A 17,812-nucleotide genomic window follows, 5' to 3' on the forward strand; every position below is an offset into this window, starting at 1 on the left:
GTTTTCGAGCAAAAGATTCAGAAGGTTTCATCGAGATTCATGCGCACTTGGTTTCGACTAAAGAAACTGACTAAAGAATTGACAGGTAACTCATTTTCAGTTCGTCGAAACCAAGTGCGCATGAATCTCAATGAAACCTTCTGAATCTTTTGCTCGAAAACTTGCGGAGTATCAGTCGATCAACGCGGGAGAAAATATTGACTGCAAGCAAACGGCAACAAATATCATCGTAGCATCACGAAATCGATCCATGCTGCCTAACGAACACACCAGGCAATCAAATTTGTATCGTACAGTTCATAAAATCGCCTAAATGTTGAACTCGAAAAAATATTGTTCGAACTTTTCCTAGCAACTTTGAACAGAGTCACGCACAACAATCATCGTTGAGCAAATCAGGTTTAATGATGACAGGAGGCCGTGAGTGACTGAGCTCCAGTGTCTTTTCTTTAGTCAGTTTCTTTAGTTTCGACTAAAGAAACTGACTAAAGAAAAGACACTGGAGCTCAGTCACTCACGGCCTCCTGTCATCATTAAACCTGATTTGCTCATCGATGATTGTTGTGCGTGACTCTGTTCAAAGTTGCTAGGAAAAGTTCGAACAATATTTTTTCGAGTTCAACATTTAGGCGATTTTATGAAGTGTACGATACAAATTTGATTGCCTGGTGTTTTCGTTAGGCAGCACGGATCGATTTCGTGATGATACGATGATATTTGTTGCCGTTTGCTTGCAGTCATTATTTTCTGCCGCGTTCATCGACTGATACTCCGCAAGTTTTCGAGCAAAAGATTCAGAAGGTTTCATCGAGATTCATGCGCACTTGGTTTCGACGAATGGAATATGAGTTCCTATGTCAGTTCCTTAGTCAGTTAGACAAATATCATCGTATCATCACGAAATCGATCCGTGCTGCCTAACGAAAACACCAGGCAATCAAATTTGTATCGTACAGTTCATAAAATCGCCTAAATGTTGAACTCGAAAAAATATTGTTCGAACTTTTCCTAGCAACTTTGAACAGAGTCACGCACAACAATCATCGATGAGCAAATCAGGTTTAATGATGACAGGAGGCCGTGAGCGACTGAGCTCCAGTGTCTTTTCTTTAGTCTAAAGAAACTGACTAAAGAAAAGACACTGTGTTCGTTAGGCAGCATGGATCGATTTCGTGATGCTACGATGATATTTGTTGCCGTTTGCTTGCAGTCAATATTTTCTCCCGCGTTGATCGACTGATACTCCGCAAGTTTTCGAGCAAAAGATTCAGAAGGTTTCATCGAGATTCATGCGCACTTGGTTTCGACGAACTGAAAATGAGTTACCTGTCAATTCTTTAGTCAGTTTCTTTACTTTAGTCAGTTTCTTTAGTCGAAACCAAGTGCGCATGAATCTCGATGAAACCTTCTGAATCTTTTGCTCGAAAACTTGCGGAGTATCAGTCGATGAACGCGACTGAAAATAATGACTGTAAGCAAACGGCAACAAATATCATCGTATAATCACGAAATCGATCCGTGCTGCCTAACGAAAACACCAGGCAATCAAATTTGTATCGTACAGTTCATAAAATCGCCTAAATGTTGAACTCGAAAAAATATTGTTCGAACTTTTCCTAGCAACTTTGAACAGAGTCACGCACAACAATCATCGTTGAGCAAATCAAGTTTAATGATGACAGGAGGCCGTGAGTGACTGAGCTCCAGTGTCTTTTCTTTAGACAGTTTCTTTAAGTTGGTACACTTTTCGACAATGTTTATTTGCTTTTGGGAACTCCGCTCACGTATGTTTAAAAGTTCTACAACAACAATTAAAGGTGGAAATATCAACTTGACGTGAATAAAGTGCCAAAGGCATGCTAACGTTTTCCGAAAGTTTTACCCACTAGTCGCTATCACGCACGCGAAAAGGTCGATTCCTTGGTCTGGTGATCTCCAGGTGACCTCATGGTTATCTTTGCGGAGGAAGAAGGCACTTCGGATTACCATACCGCGGGAAGCTGCAAAATGTACGCATCGTTGGCCGTTGTCGTTCATTGCGGCATGCAGGCTGTTTGGCCCGATTACCGCTCTATATATATCTTCCCGTCCTACCTGCGCGTTAATGTCACCGATGACGATTTTCACGTCTCGTCGCGGACAGCCATCATACACCTGCTCCAGCTGCGCATAGAACGCCTCCTTCTCGTCATCGGATCTCCCTTCGCGAGGGCAGTGCACATTGATGATACTGTAATTGAAGAAACGGCCCTAAATCCTCAACTTGCACATCCTTGCGTTGATCGGTTGCCAACCAATCACACGCTGGCGCATCTCTCCCAGTACTATAAAGCCGGTTCCCAGCTCGTTGGTGGTGCCACAGCACAGATTATCCTATCGCAACCCGGGAAGCCGAGCAATTTGCAATTCCATTCCGTAGTCCTTATTTCGTCGCGTAGGTCGACGACGATTGTTCCGATCCCTATTTTCTTCTTCGTTGTTGGTAACTTTTTGTTTTCCAGGGCGGCTTGTTGGGCTTGCGCCTAACCCCCTGTCTCGCCGGAGGATCATCATGCACAGCACGGTTTAGAGTCCCTGCTGGCACGAGGACGAGTATAATAATCAACCGCCCCTAACATGGAGAGCCACACCCCCTTGGTGAACAGACGCTCGTGTTTGACGACGCATTTCCTCTACCGCCATGCCATGGTTACCACGCTTGTATTCTCGTCGCACCTCTTCACTTCGCTATTATCAGATTGACAACATCTTAATTGTCCGTGCATTAAATCAATGTGGCACATTAAAAGCTTAAAAGTATGTGTAAGGGCACATAATTTTTATGGCAGTTCACACATAAATATAATTTATAAGTGATATACCTTTTATAGGGTGCCTCATAATAAAGAAGAAATTTTCTTTTGATGTTTATGTTTAAACATATAAAAAAAATGTTTTAAGAAACATAAAAAGTATGTCTTTGGGTCCTATAATTGTTAGGTTTAAAATTTTATTAGTGATAGATAAAACTGTCTATAGCATTATGGTTTACGGGTCGATCTATCAAACTGCACGTATTGTTCAAACCCAAGGCAATTTATGAATTCGCTATTAGAGAGTTGCCAGCTTAAAACAATAAATAAAACAATAAATACTTCCATTGTATGCTATCGAACTTCAAATTCCTTTCGTAAAATAGATTCCAGCTGCCAGGTACTATATATATCATTTTTATTTGGAATATTTATAAATTTGTACACACTTGATAGTATTTGCAAAACCGTCAAGCTACTCAACCTAAGAGAGGAGATATTTGGATATTTTTAAACATACGTTTATATTTATTATCTATATTTTTAATAAACACCAACATAACGTGTCGAACGAATTTTATCGTGCTTTTTTACACAATAGCCCGTATGAATAAAACAGTTTGCTTTGCTTTACCCGTGTCAACCTTGTGGGTGAAGTAAAGCAAACGCTTTTATTAAGACGGCCTAATATCACCTTAGCCTAGATGTTATATTACAGTTCGTTCAAGGGTCATTTGCTCAATAAGAGGTACACTATCGACTACATGTATTTTACTTTTGTCAATGGTTCCTACTCCCCGCTGGTCCAACGATGGGATATAATTTTTGCTACTTCCCTTGAAGTGAGTTAAGCGATGGCGACGCATAGTGTTCGAGCTTAAAAAGCTTTTAGGGCATAGATCGCAAACGGCCGTTCTTTTTGCAGTATGTATTCGTTTGTGGATTCGCAAATTCACACTTTGGCTGAAAGTTTTTCCACATATATCGCAAATAAACGCCTCGGGTTCATTGATGTGTGACTGTAAAAATAATATAAATGTACTAAGAAATAATCCAAGCTATAGTGCAATGTACCTACTTTAATATGTGTATCTAAGTGATTTTCTTGTTTAAAAATACGATTGCATTGGTTGCATTTTAGGACGTTCGGCATATTATGTCGTTGTTCGTGTATTATAAGCTGGACAACGTTTTTAAACTTTGACGTACAGTATTGGCATTTAGTTTCCGGTGCTTCTAGCGCATGTGACATTCTCACGTGTTCAACCATTTCCAAATAGTGGGAAAATGTTTGTTGGCAGAAGCGACATTCCGTACTTCTTATTGTATCCTCTGGAAGGTCGCATATTTGTCTGTGCTCTTTCAAAATATACTTCTTTCGAAATGCCATTCCGCACTGACATTGGTATGGTTTTTCACCGGTATGAATACGTCTGCAAAATAAAATAAAAATAAAACTGAAAATAAATTTAGTAGAAAAAATTGAACATAACAGCAAAATTTCTGACGTAGTTCGATCGAAAAATATAATAGATAAGAAAAAAACATAAACGCTAGCAGGAATTCATGTAAAAGCTTATCTATTGTACATTATTTTTCGTATAATCAAAATTATACGTGAAACAATTTTATAAATTTTTAGTAAAGCTGGCAGACACTGCTTTGTTAACGAACAGATACAAAACAACTCTTTTCTTTCAAAATAACTGAATGTCTTTATAACAATAAGAATATAAAATATTTGTTAACCTGTGCTGAATCAATCTTATTGTTTCCTTAAATCCTTTACCACAGGTTTCGCACTTATATGGTTTAACATCTGAATGCACTTTTTCATGCAGCGTTAGTGAGGATGCTTTATTAAAAATCTTTCCACACATCTTGCACATGTAAACTTTTTCAAGGGTGTGCGAATTAGTATGTCTTCTCAAAGTCGCTAACAGTGAGTAAGATTTGCCGCAATATTCGCACTCATATCGCTTTAATCCATCAACGATGATTACTTTCACATTAAGTCGCTTACTTTCAAGTTCCGCCCTTGCTTCAGCTTCTTTAATGTGTTCTCCTTCAACATGACCACGTTCGTGCTGCCGACAACCAGATAATGAATGAAACCTAGCCGAACAATACATACATTTAATAATTCCGGTTTTCATTTCTTTGTGCAGTTGGAAATGCTTATTTAGTAACCTAACGGAGAGTACATTTACTGGTTTCTCACAATTGCTGCACATATATGGTAGCATATCCGCATGGACACAAAGATGATCATGCAGTGCATCCTTAGTTTCGTTTTCTTGTTGACATATGAAGCACAAATTTTTTTTCTTGAATTTTTGTTTCTCAGCGTTTGTCTCATGGCTCTTTTCATGCCGTTCCATATTAAACAAAGTGGAAAATTTTTTGGGGCAATAGTGACAAACAAAACGTTTAATAACCTTTCTCCTCATTTGCTTTGGTTTAACTGTAGATTTTTCTTTTTTCTTATACGGGCCTCTTTTTTTCGAAACTTTTACAGATTCATCTGAGCTGAGATCCGACATATATTTAGCCCGCAAGCTCTTGATTTGTGCGCTTTCCATTTGTATATGTTCCTCTTCGGATGTGTCCGTATTTGAATATGACAAATCACTGCCATTACTATCCTCATTACTAGTATATTCGTTGTTGATTATTTGTTTTTTTATGCTTTCTTTTCGAAAAGAACTCGATTCACCCATGTCATCTCGTTCAAGTTCATCTACCTCCTCTTTAATAATAACATCCAGCATTCCGAAACTAGTTGACACAATTTCACCGTTCCCTGGTTCCTCATTATCACTTTGCGGTTCTTGTTTAATCTGATCCACCTCCTCTTGATCAAGTGTAGAGCATGCAAGAGCATCAACCCCATCTCTGCATTCAGAATTCACTTCAGATTTGACGATATAAATTTGTTCAATTCCGTTTGTGTCGGACATCACCTGCCTGCAAGGAATAACACCTATTTCAACAATATAAGATAATATTTCATGTAATACAAACCGGCACAACATTGTAGCTAGTTTTATTTTTAGCTAGTTTTCGCAATAAATTTTAATATTCACTTTATTCTCAAATCCAACATAATGCATAGACTTCATCGTATGGTATTATTTCAATAACTTCACGATGGGTGTTGCAGTTAATAGAATAGCAAGAATAGCTTAATACTGCCGCTACTCCCATAACAGTCCCATTTATATAAGAAGCTCGATATAAAATGGGATTGTTATGCGAGTAGCGGCAGAATACCAAACACACCGCTGCAAAATATTCGTGTTGACAATAGAATCCACGGTGACGTATACGTTAAGTAAATAACAAAAATGAAGTAAACTGGGAGTGAGCAGCTTAAACTAGAAATACTCACAGTTAGAGATACGCGGAAACTAAAGCTAACGATTTGGTATCAGTGTACAAAAACTGCCAGCACTTACTGCGGAGCAAAATGCTGTAGGGCTGTAGCCAGTGTGACTAGATTGTTTTTTTGAGTATTTTTAATTTGAACCCCGTTGGTTTGCACGATGTGCAAATTAAAAATGATTCAAACGTCATTCTCAACATGACATCATTTGTTTATGCAGACAATGCACATAAACACGATTTGTTTGTACCAACGGGGTTCAAATTAAAAAGTGTTCAGATTAAAAACGGTCAAATGAACGGGGGTTCACGGTACATATATGTTCTTATATGGCGTGAAATATAACTTTTCCTTTAAGATATGATTTCGTATATCTCAGTTGCAATCGAGATATTCAATCCAAATGGTTTACTGGGTGTGCCCACCCCAAGTAACCAAGAGTTCGAATAATGCCCAAGCAACCAAAAGTTCGAATATTACTTGACACGCGAACTCGAAAGTTCATAATTAGTTCAGATTCAGTTCCGTGGAAATTTCTTGCTGATTAGTAGTGTATATCAAGTATACGTGGAACTAAATGCTTTAAGAAGTGCTGCGAGTACTTCATAGATACTTCAAAGCTATTAGGATGCTACATGAAGTTCTGAAGTAACTTTAGTTGCTAACAAGTTCTGCGTGCTGCTTTTTTGTTTATATTTCTGGTGATCAAGCCAGCAGAACCTGAAACTATTGGAGATTAATTATTTATATTTCACTTGAATAAATTTAATCCTCGCACATTTCTAATTACAAATATAAATTAGAATGTAATGCTCTTCATTATTGTGTTGTGTTGTGTAGCATATGCTGTCGGTATAGTAAATTGCCTATAGTTAATTGCCTGGTTCCAAACTTTATGTTCTATAATTAACTCGCGCTGCATAAAGCTGCTGCAAGTTGTAAAACGAACTTTTACTTAACAACTCATTGGCAAAATTCGCATCGCTTGTATACGACAAAGGTGACGCAGTGGATCGGTATAGGTTTACAACGCGGAACACCCGGGTTCAAACCCAACAGCAGGCAAATGCAACGAATATAGAAGTTAGGTAGAAATATAAAAATAGAACATAGAAGTGCTGCTAAATTTGTTTTTTCTTAGTTTTTGACAGTTTATTTCGAAGCTGCTTAGCGTTCTATGCAGTGGACCCAAGACAGCTTGAAAGTTCGGTTAATTACTTAAAAGTGACGCTGCTTAGCAAGTTATAGATTGATATACATAAAGCTGTTTAACCCTTGTTAGACACCATTATTCGAACTCTTGGTTACTTGGGTGGTGTCTAACAAGGGTTAAACAGCTTTATGTATATCAATCTATAACTTGCTAAGCAGCGTCACTTTTAAGTAATTAACCGAACTTTCAAGCTGTCTTGGGTCCACTGCATAGAACGCTAAGCAGCTTCGAAATAAACTGTCAAAAACTAAGAAAAAACAAATTTAGCAGCACTTCTATGTTCTATTTTTATATTTCTACCTAACTTCTATATTCGTTGCATTTGCCTGCTGTTGGGTTTGAACCCGGGTGTTCCGCGTTGTAAACCTATACCGATCCACTGCGTCACCTTTGTCGTATACAAGCGATGCGAATTTTGCCAATGAGTTGTTAAGTAAAAGTTCGTTTTACAACTTGCAGCCAGGCTTGCTGATTATCGCGAAAGCGCTTTACTCTCTTTGTTAGTTATTCTCCAGAGAGTTGCACGACCTGTGAAAAAAAGCTTCTCAGATCAGCTTTGCGGTTGAAGCTATTCGGCATATTTCGCTTTTTCATGTTCTTCGTTCTTCTCTGAATTATCGCCTGCATGGCAGGCAACAAGTATTGCTCACTCTTGAACTACGGGTTAATGCGATTCACAAAGCAGTCTTCAGCTAAAGAAGCATTCAATAGTGAGCGATATCATCTACATTCTTCATGAAGAATATTTTTTGGTTCTTCCTCGCGAATGAATGAATGATTTTAGGAAACAAGGGAAACCAGTTATTCATGTCGAATGGCAAAATTCGTTGTGATGGTAAACAGAATCAGAAGATTTGTTGCATTGCGGCTAGATAAACCTAAAACTTTTCCTCTTAATTCTATTATTTGGTCGGCGTTAAGTCAAACCGAACCTAGTAACAAAACTTTGATTTCGAGAAAAACGCGTTCAAAGTTTGCTGCTCTGTATGGTTTATAGCTATGAATCGTTCGAAATCTTCTCATAACTCTGGCTGTTTGCAACATTTATGTAGTCTGATTAGTGTATAATGTAGCTTAGAAATTTCTTGATCGTTTGCTGTCATTAACTCATTTTATTAAATGTTGCGACTTGGGCCGGTCGAAGTCAAAGTCCAAGTTTGCTACTACTGTGTAGTTTAAAGGTTTCAATCGTTCGAAATCATTTCGTATCTTTGGCTGTTTAAAACATTTATGTATTCTGATTAGAGTGAATTGTCGCTTTGGAAATTCTTAACCGTGTGTTGTCAATAATTTAAATTATTTAAATTTTGCGACTTGGTCCGGTCTGATTTGAGGGGGTGAGAAGGAAAAGGGTGTAAGTGACAAAATTGGAAAAATCGAGATAATGGTAGGAAAGGATACTTTGAGTAAGGTTTTATGCATGCCAGAAAATTCACGTCAAAATTTTACCGTTTAATGACTTTTTTAAAAACATGAAAAAAACGAGCAAAATAAAAGTTGGTTTTCGTTTGGAAGGAAAGGGGTGTAAGTGCACTATCTGAGCAATTCTAACTCAACTAACAAAACGGTTTGTCTCGAATATTTTTTAATGAAATGAAAGTTTGCTGATATGTTAGATGCCACACAAGGATTCATTTTCTACGAAACTTAATTATTTTCGTCAAGAGTAACTTTTCAAAAGGGCGTAGGGTAGTTGATCCAGTAGTTGTGGTAGTACCAATAGTTGCGCTACTATTCATTATTAATGCATATTTTCGTCACCGTAGCATTTTAGATAAAACAATTACATTCATTATATAAAACAGGTTTTTAGATGTATTGGTAGTTAGACTACACCATTTAAAATTAAAGCATTATTTGCTAAAATACCAATTTTCCAAAATTTAACGCGCAGTTGGAGCGCACAACTATAGGCGCTCATCTATAGTTTTGCTACGATGTTTTTTCACTTAGCAACCTAGCAATGTATATGGAATAACACAATTAAAGGAACATCAAACTTAATTAAGGAAACATTAGTGCAACTGTTGGTACAATATAATTGAATCGGAAAATTCATTTTTTCTTTATAAAGCTTCTCGTACAACGAAAGCAATTGTCTTGCCTTGTGACAAATCCCTTGTATTTGATAAATTTATATCCCACAAGCATTAATTGAAGCATATACCTCAATAAACAAGCAAAATGAAGGTATATTGTGCTTAGTGGCGCAACTAATAGATCATCTACCCTATTTATAAATGGGATTTTTTTAAATATCGTATCTCGGAAACCACTTCTTTGTTAAAAATGACGTCAACGGAAAAGTTATAGGAAATTAAGTATATTTTCGGAAAAAATACACTGAAAGAAAAAACTTTTCAAAATCAAGACAAAAATCATTAAACTTGAATTATCAAAACATGTCCCCTCAGATTTATCTCATTTTTATTAAAGATAGCTTAAAACATGTTCTAAAATGTCTTTCGATTTTTTTTTAAATCTGATAAATTTTTCAAAAATATCCAAATTTTCCTTTTTTTGTAAAACCAGAACAAAATCGAATGCTACGCATTATCATGTTATGTCATTTTAACTTTTTTTAGGGCCAGCCGTCTCAAGTTATGCCACTGTTTGTATTTTATGAAGTTTTTGTCCTTCCGACGTGAGGCAACTGAAGGGGGAGGGGGGGGCAATGTGATTTTTTTAATCAAGTAAAACAATTTTACATACTATCGGCCAGGCTGCTATTACTCAAACTATTTTCCCGAAGAAAGTAATATTTTACCATGATATATAAAGTATACAAATATACGCTTCTAGCACGAATTCGAACAATGGAATTTCCGAAAACCATTCAAAAAAAATTTCCCTCGGTTTTGTCTTTTTTCGTATATTTTTGCATAGAAAATAATAACGTACATATTATAAGCAAGAATAGATTCGGTTTTCATGTTTAAACCTTAAATAAAAATTCTTAAAATCCATGTTTTTTTTGCTCGATTAAAAAATTCACTTTGCTTTTTTTTCGTCCCTCCCCCTTCAGTGGCCGAACACCGGAAGGACAAAAACTTTATAAAATATGTATTTGTAATGGCCTAATTCAAGAATGTGCTAGGTGCAATAGTGATATTTCTCTTCCTGGGGCGCGTAAACATTTCTTAGCGTCACCCAGTTAATTTATTTTATCAACACCTTTATTAATTTTAAATATATTCGTATGGTTAGGAAAATATATCACATAGATGATCATTTTTTCAGTCCTCTACGAATATATGTAAAATATCAGTAACTACGGAAACAATATGAAATTGAATGAGATAAATAATTGTTTGTCCAGTGCAAGTCTTTGTTGATTGCAAGAACGCAAAATTTGTTTGAAATTTGTATAGGAAAACTAGTTCTTGCTATTTTAATTCTACGAGTAACTATTTCTATAAACCAGCTACAGATCAAACCGATTTTGGCACGTTTCACGGATTATTTTTGACACGACCGTATTCGAAAATCAGTTTTATTCTTTTTTAAAAACAAAACTGACATCTCAGAATATTTCTTCGAGGCAATTCTGAAGGCTTAGCGGACAATTCCCGGTTCGGTTTGGCGAATTCTGCGCGAAGTTACAAGCACACGTACATACACCACAAATACACACATACTCATATACATACATGCAAGCACACATACATACATCAATACATAAAATCGACACTTGATAGATGTTTTGGTTATCCTCGTTTTGACGGTTTTATATACGTTCCTAAGTATTCAAGTTTAAATATAGTTTATTTTCGTTTGATAGGTTTAAACAGAACAGTTTTCAAATAACGTTTGCTTATATACTTATATAAAATTCAATAGTGATCTTTCATTTGTCACCAAGATCATCCAAATCTGTCTATCGACTCTGAGAAAAGTGAGTGCAAAACGTTCTTAAGTACACACATACGTACACTCGCGCATACGTACACTCACACATACATACATACACACTATTTTCTAAGGTTTCCAAAAATAAAATACGGAAACAGTTTGCTTTTACATTTTATCCGTTATCTGCATCCAACTAAACTAAGCTATTAATCATCGCCTCGGTGATAAATTTTTGTTCGCTTCTTCATGAAGATCGAAGCATTCGAAGAAGAGTGAAGAATATCATGTACGCTTCGCACCGCAAACGGACCGAAGGCGAAGAATAGAAAGCGCAAAGATAAAACACAAATGTTCGGCCTATGTATTATTCTCTCGCAAGTCACATCGCTGCAAGCTTTGTAGTGTTATTATTATCTTCATTCTGGAGCAGTGAGGCGTTATTGAATCTTCGAATGCGTTCCTGCTTGAAGACTAAAAATAGGCGTTATGATGCGATTATCAGCAAGCCTGCTTGCAGCAGCTTTATGCAGCGCGAGTTAATTATAGAACATAAAGTTTGGAACCAGGCAATTAACTATAGGCAATTTACTATACCGACAGCATATGCTACACAACACAACACAATAATGAAGAGCATTACATTCTAATTTATATTTGTAATTAGAAATGTGCGAGGATTAAATTTATTCAAGTGAAATATAAATAATTAATCTCCAATAGTTTCAGGTTCTGCTGGCTTGATCACCAGAAATATAAACAAAAAAGCAGCACGCAGAACTTGTTAGCAACTAAAGTTACTTCAGAACTTCATGTAGCATCCTAATAGCTTTGAAGTATCTATGAAGTACTCGCAGCACTTCTTAAAGCATTTAGTTCCACGTATACTTGATATACACTACTAATCAGCAAGAAATTTCCACGGAACTGAATCTGAACTAATTATGAACTTTCGAGTTCGCGTGTCAAGTAATATTCGAACTTTTGGTTGCTTGGGACTACCCACTTGTACTCAATAGGTGAACAAAAGTTTCATTCGACAGGTAGTTGGCGCCGCGGTATAAATGATATTTTTATTTCAAGCTGTCAAAACACATAGAAAACTAAAATCATCAGAAGCTAATTTGATTTTTTTTTAAATATGCGCCTTGGAATTAATCAAATGTTATGATTGGGTTAGAAAATAACATATATACTTACTATAATTTTTATTTGCCCTCATTTTATTTAAAACTAATAAAATTTTATTAGATAATAAATATTAAACATTAAGGACATTGATTCAGCATGCCTTGGATGAAATATTGTTATAATTTTGCTTTAAACCATTAAAATTACCTTATACAATTAAGTAGAACACATTCATGAATACATCTGGATCTAAATTTTTCGGTCCCGCACCTATAAACATAACCACACACACCTAAACTAAATCCGGATCTCAATATACTTGTAATATACTACTCAATATACATTTCATTTGCAACCACCAGTGCGCTAGCTAGCAAATAAGATTTCTAACCCGCTGCAGAAAATTTAATGTTCGCAATATTCATTCTACTGAGATGTAAATAAAAAATGTTTTGATTTGTATATCCGTCCAGCGAAAAATTGTAAAACTGATCATCATTTTCCTATAGTTCGGACAGCCAAATGTAGGAGTCGCATGGGCTTCATTAGTTTTGCGTTTATTCGCCTATAGCCGCCTCACGAGCCGCCATTATCGCTCGTGGAAAGCTGGATTATTCCGTTCGGAAAAGTGACGTTTTAATTCACTTGCGTGTAAAACTGCGCCATCTGGACGTGAAATCATATTTATTATGAGGTGCGTACTGCTTAATACCAGAGACAGACATACAATTGTACCAGCGTTTAGAGTGACTATATACAGAGTGGCGACAATGTCAAAATTGGAATGATAATTATCTGTCAGTGTCATTCCAATCGAGCAGACGACCTATCCAACGCGTATGTAGGAAAGAGAAAGAAAAACCTTGGAAAAACCGCATTGCATACATTTGGGATGACTTGTCGCCACTCTGTATATAATCACTCTACCAGCGTTGTACCTGTATACAATTGTATGTCGTCACCGTGTACAACGATAGAATCACGCAAGCAAAGTGGTACAACGGTGGTTTCTGTACCTACCTCTTTCAACATTGTACGAAGCTACAACTGCTTGATTTTTACTGCGCGCAGCGCCAATGACTACTAGTTGTGATAACAAAAACTAAGCAGAATTTTAAATTAATCATTATTTTGCAAGATTTTGGCAAAGATTTAACGCTAAACGCTCGGCATCTTGAAATTTGTGTTTACATTTCGTGAATAGGAACAAAAACCAACGCTTAGACCATGCAATTAGAGAATACCAGTGATGAGCACAACCACGTACAACGTACAGCAGTATGTCTGTCACCCTTCCGTTGTACATGTACAACGCTGTACACGTACAACGCTGGTACAATTGTATGTCTGTAAGAAATCGATTTCTTGTCCTATACCTTTTTACCCATTACTTTTCAGCAGCGTACCCCGCTTAAGCCGTGATTTAAGCAAATAGTATGCGTGCTTGATTTTGCTCCCTTTTTGACAATTCCCTGTCTCGGTGCTCAATTGGTTCCCAAGATGGCTGCTTTCGCGTATCTCTCACCTTTGAGTATTTTTAGTACTTCTAGTTGTTGTCGTCGATGCCGATAGAGTGACTATATACAGAGTGGCGACAATGTCAAAATTGGAATGATAATTAGCTGTCAGTGTCATTCCAATCGAGCAGACGACGTATCCAACGCGTATGCAGGAAAGAGAAAGAAAAACCTTGGGAAAACCGCATTGCATACATTTGGGATGACTTGTCGCCACTCTGTATATAGTCACTCTAGATGCCGATATAAATATTTAAAAAAAATCTGGCATCTCGGCAAGTACAGACAAGAGACAGGACAGGACACAGGACAACTATTTTTGTATGGTAATCCAGTAGTGAAGAAAAATGTTACTTCGGTAAATAAACGAAAAATATTATTGTTACCTAGTAGATATTGCAAATATTGGTTATTTGTTGCAGCCATGTCATTCCGACGAACAACGATGTGGAAGAAATCTATATTGTTAAGCAAGAAGAAGATGCAAACGAGACTAATGGAAATCCTCTAGGGTCTGCTGGAGTAAGCCGACCTGGTGGCTTACTTCCAACTGCATTGCTTGAAAACGAAGACATCGAAGTTAAGGATGAACCATTAAGCATTCATGGTAGTGAAGAGGAATACGACACCGACGAGCAGAAATTCGATCCTCCAACTCCTACGTTCCATGCACTCCCTGTCGAAGTGAAGTTGGTGGAAGACCTCCCGAAAAAGCTTGAAGCTATAAAAAAGGAACCAGCGGAAATTTTGAACCTAACCCAATCCTTGCAGCACCATCAAAAACAACATCTGGTGCCTGCGCAATCCGTTACATCTACAGTAAAAAGTGAAGATGATAATTCAGATTGGGTTCAATATGAAGATGTTCCGCTTGCTAGACGACTAGCGAAGGAAAAAGCTAAGCGGCGGCGCAAGAGGAAATTACCAGTCAAACACGAAGTGACGAAATCGGAGTCAAGTGACAATGGGGACTTCCAGGATGACCATGATGACGACGATTACAGGCCTTCATTAGGGGACGTGAAAAAAGAAAAGAAAGAGCGGAAAAAACGTTCCAGAAAAATGAAATCAGAAACTGATAAAAATGCCAGTGATGACACCGACGAAGATGATATATTAAAATGTTTTATTTGTGTCACAGATTACAGTGAATCGTGGGCATTAATAAAACATATGAGACAGGAACATAAACATATGCTGCCGTTCAAGTGTAATGTTTGTGCATCACGTGAAATCAAGAAGTTGAAAGAGTTAAATTTACACTTTCGTCAGCACGACGAATCTAGGAAACATAAATGTTTGTACTGTGCGGCACGATTTCCTTCGGCACAAGGCCAGAGTAGTCATATGCGACGAATGCACAGCGAAAAGTACAATGCAGACATGGAAAGGAATCGTCGATTCCTTTGTCGTTTTTGCGATAAAAAGTTTACTAAGAAGCACGATCTTGAAGTTCACGAGAAACGTCATTTAAAAGCTCAATCAAGCGATGCTCAGTTTTTGAAACGAGAGTTGAAATGTTACATATGTAATGATTTTGTAGGCAAATCAAGAGATGACCTAAACGTTCATGTCGTTCAACATAGCAAGGAATGGCTTCCATATTACTGTCAGAAATGTGACAATAAAAAAATTACAACTGTACGTGTACTATGCGAACATTTGCGCCAACACGAAGAGGGTTTGGCAATTAAGTGTGTTTATTGTGACGAGCGGTTTGTAACTTTAGCGGATTGCCAGGCACACGAGCGAAGTCATGCTGCTGAAAAGGAAGCAGACGAGATTTTAGATGCTAAGATTATAGCTGCGACACACAATACAAACGTGGCTGTCGTCGATGGTCTGAAACGCTTCCAGTGTGACAGATGTGATAGGACGTACACACTATTTAGTAGCCTTCGAAAGCATCAAAATTTGCACACTAAAAGCAATGCTTTTATTTGTACTAAATGTGGTAGAGCGTTCATTAAAGCGTCTTCGTTGGCACTCCATGAACGTCGAAATCACGACGAAAAAGCCAATTTCAACTGTGAAGGTTGTGGCAAAACATTTCGGACAATTGGTCATTTATTGGATCACAGAACGCGAACTCAACATTATGCTGGTAGGCCTTATATATGTGAAGGCTGCACAAAAACATTCCGCTTACCAGATGAGTTAAAAGAACACCAGAAAACGTGTTCTGAAACCGAGGCGAATCGTCCATGTTTCTGCGGACTATGCAGTGAAAATTTTCCTTCTCTGACTGTTGCATTGCAGCATGTCAAGGCAGATCATGATCCGGAAATTCCTGAAACAAAATGTCGATATTGTGATTTGACATTTAGGGACGCTGAACGCATTGTTGAGCACGAGTTTAGACATACACTGCCAGGAATAATGGCTTGCACGATGTGTAATCGAATTTTTAAACACCTCAAAAATCTACAATGTCATATGAAAAATCACGGAAAGGTGGCCATTCCTTTCATGTGCGATATCTGCGGTAAAACATTCACCCAGAAGGGTACACTCACTATCCATACCAGGCTACACACTGGTACGAATTTTTGTGTTTGGTATTATAGAAAGATATATTTATTTTAATTCTTTATTTGAAGGTGAACGTCCGTATACTTGCCAGCTTTGTCAAAAAGGATTCGTAGACAAAAATGAAATGCGGCGTCATTACAATATGCACTTTAATCCCCAGAGCAAATTGTATATACCGAATGCAGAGCAAATTGCTGCCCCGGTTGACATAGGAGCACAAGGCAAAAAATATAAGCAATACACTTGCAAGATCTGCAGTCGTCAGCTGACCACTTCGACTGCATTAGCCAAGCACATTACAACACATACAGGTTGGCTGATCGTACTTTGTGTTATTCTCTGTCTTACTATCGAATTGTTTTAGGTGAGAAAAAGTATCAGTGCGACTTTTGCGAAAAACGTTTCGCACAAGGTGGTCAACTGACAGTACACCGACGCATCCACACTGGTGAGCGACCATTTGCATGCGAGATTTGCGGGCAACGATTTGTCGGAGGAAGCAATTATAAGCGACATTGCAAGCAGGCACTTTGCAAAACTCCTCCTGTCGATGTGGGTTTGCCTCTATCAGCACCGGTTGCCGACGAGTCGGTTAGAGAAGATGAGCAGATTTTTCCAGTTGACTCGTAGATGTATGTTTACGGTGACCGTATTCGTGTATAATTCAGATGGGTTCAAATGTGGACGCAGAAATGTACTATGAACGGATAATTCGACGGTATTACTTTCTTGGGCGTCAGTTATGATTTTGGTTTGAGATGCAGGAATGCAATGAAAAATATAGATGCATGTTCATTTTACTCCTGCTGCAATCCAAATGCATATTCGTTTTTGTTTACTTTCTAAGATTGCATTGATTTAGGATGTTTTTCTAGCAACGTGTGTCTCTTAAGCAGAATTAACATATTTGTCATATGGGTATGTCTTTTATTCGGAGATATAAACCAATAGTAATGTACAACTGTAATATTATAGATCCCTATTCAAATAAATATACATGAATCTACTGGTGCGTTTGGATTGTCCATATAAACCAATAAGCCAAATATTGTTCATTTTAGTGGCATCTGTTGGAATTTAAAGCAAACTAATGTATACCTATAAAAACGTCATTTAAATTACAGCATGGGCTCAAACCACTTCTGGTTTCATTCCTGGTTTGCCATAAAGTTTGATCGATTATAGTGAAGCTACTGTAAGGTAAGGTGCATTTGCCAGTAGCGACCACTGTTCGATTTTTATGGGTATGCTGGTATAATTTTAACTATTTCAACTATTAACTATTTTCTTTGAATCAATGGCGGTACCGCCCAGTTGATATTCGAACCTACGATGAGTGGCTTGTTAGACCAGCACCGTACCCCGGAGCTAACTGGGCGGGCAAATTATCAAA

General features: G+C 37.5%; 2 protein-coding genes across 3 annotated transcripts; one reads left to right on the forward strand and one right to left on the reverse strand.

The window, feature by feature from the left end:
- Positions 1–3,090: 3,090 nt before the first annotated feature.
- On the reverse strand, positions 3,091–6,021 carry LOC128742381 (zinc finger protein 883-like). Of its 2 annotated transcripts, none has more exons than XM_053838728.1 (4): positions 5,817–6,020; positions 4,542–5,759; positions 3,871–4,225; positions 3,091–3,811 (listed from the first exon to the last, which is right to left on the reverse strand). In XM_053838728.1, exons 1-4 carry the CDS (start codon positions 5,825–5,827, stop codon positions 3,500–3,502), a joined length of 1,896 nt encoding a protein of 631 aa, XP_053694703.1. In that variant the 5' UTR covers positions 5,828–6,020; the 3' UTR covers positions 3,091–3,499. The 2 variants fall into 2 exon arrangements, with proteins under 2 accessions (XP_053694703.1, XP_053694711.1); XM_053838736.1 differs by having other exon boundaries at positions 3,680–3,811; positions 3,867–4,225; positions 5,817–6,021.
- Positions 6,022–14,192: 8,171 nt separating this feature from the next.
- On the forward strand, positions 14,193–17,388 carry LOC128743498 (zinc finger protein 420-like). The gene is made up of 4 exons (XM_053840097.1): positions 14,193–14,245; positions 14,310–16,426; positions 16,488–16,730; positions 16,784–17,388. The coding sequence occupies exons 1-4, from the start codon at positions 14,235–14,237 to the stop codon at positions 17,047–17,049; spliced, it is 2,637 nt and encodes an 878-aa protein (XP_053696072.1). The 5' UTR covers positions 14,193–14,234; the 3' UTR covers positions 17,050–17,388.
- Positions 17,389–17,812: the final 424 nt, after the last annotated feature.

This window comes from Sabethes cyaneus, chromosome 1 (assembly GCF_943734655.1).
Source record: "Sabethes cyaneus chromosome 1, idSabCyanKW18_F2, whole genome shotgun sequence".
Taxonomy (NCBI): domain Eukaryota; kingdom Metazoa; phylum Arthropoda; class Insecta; order Diptera; family Culicidae; genus Sabethes; species Sabethes cyaneus.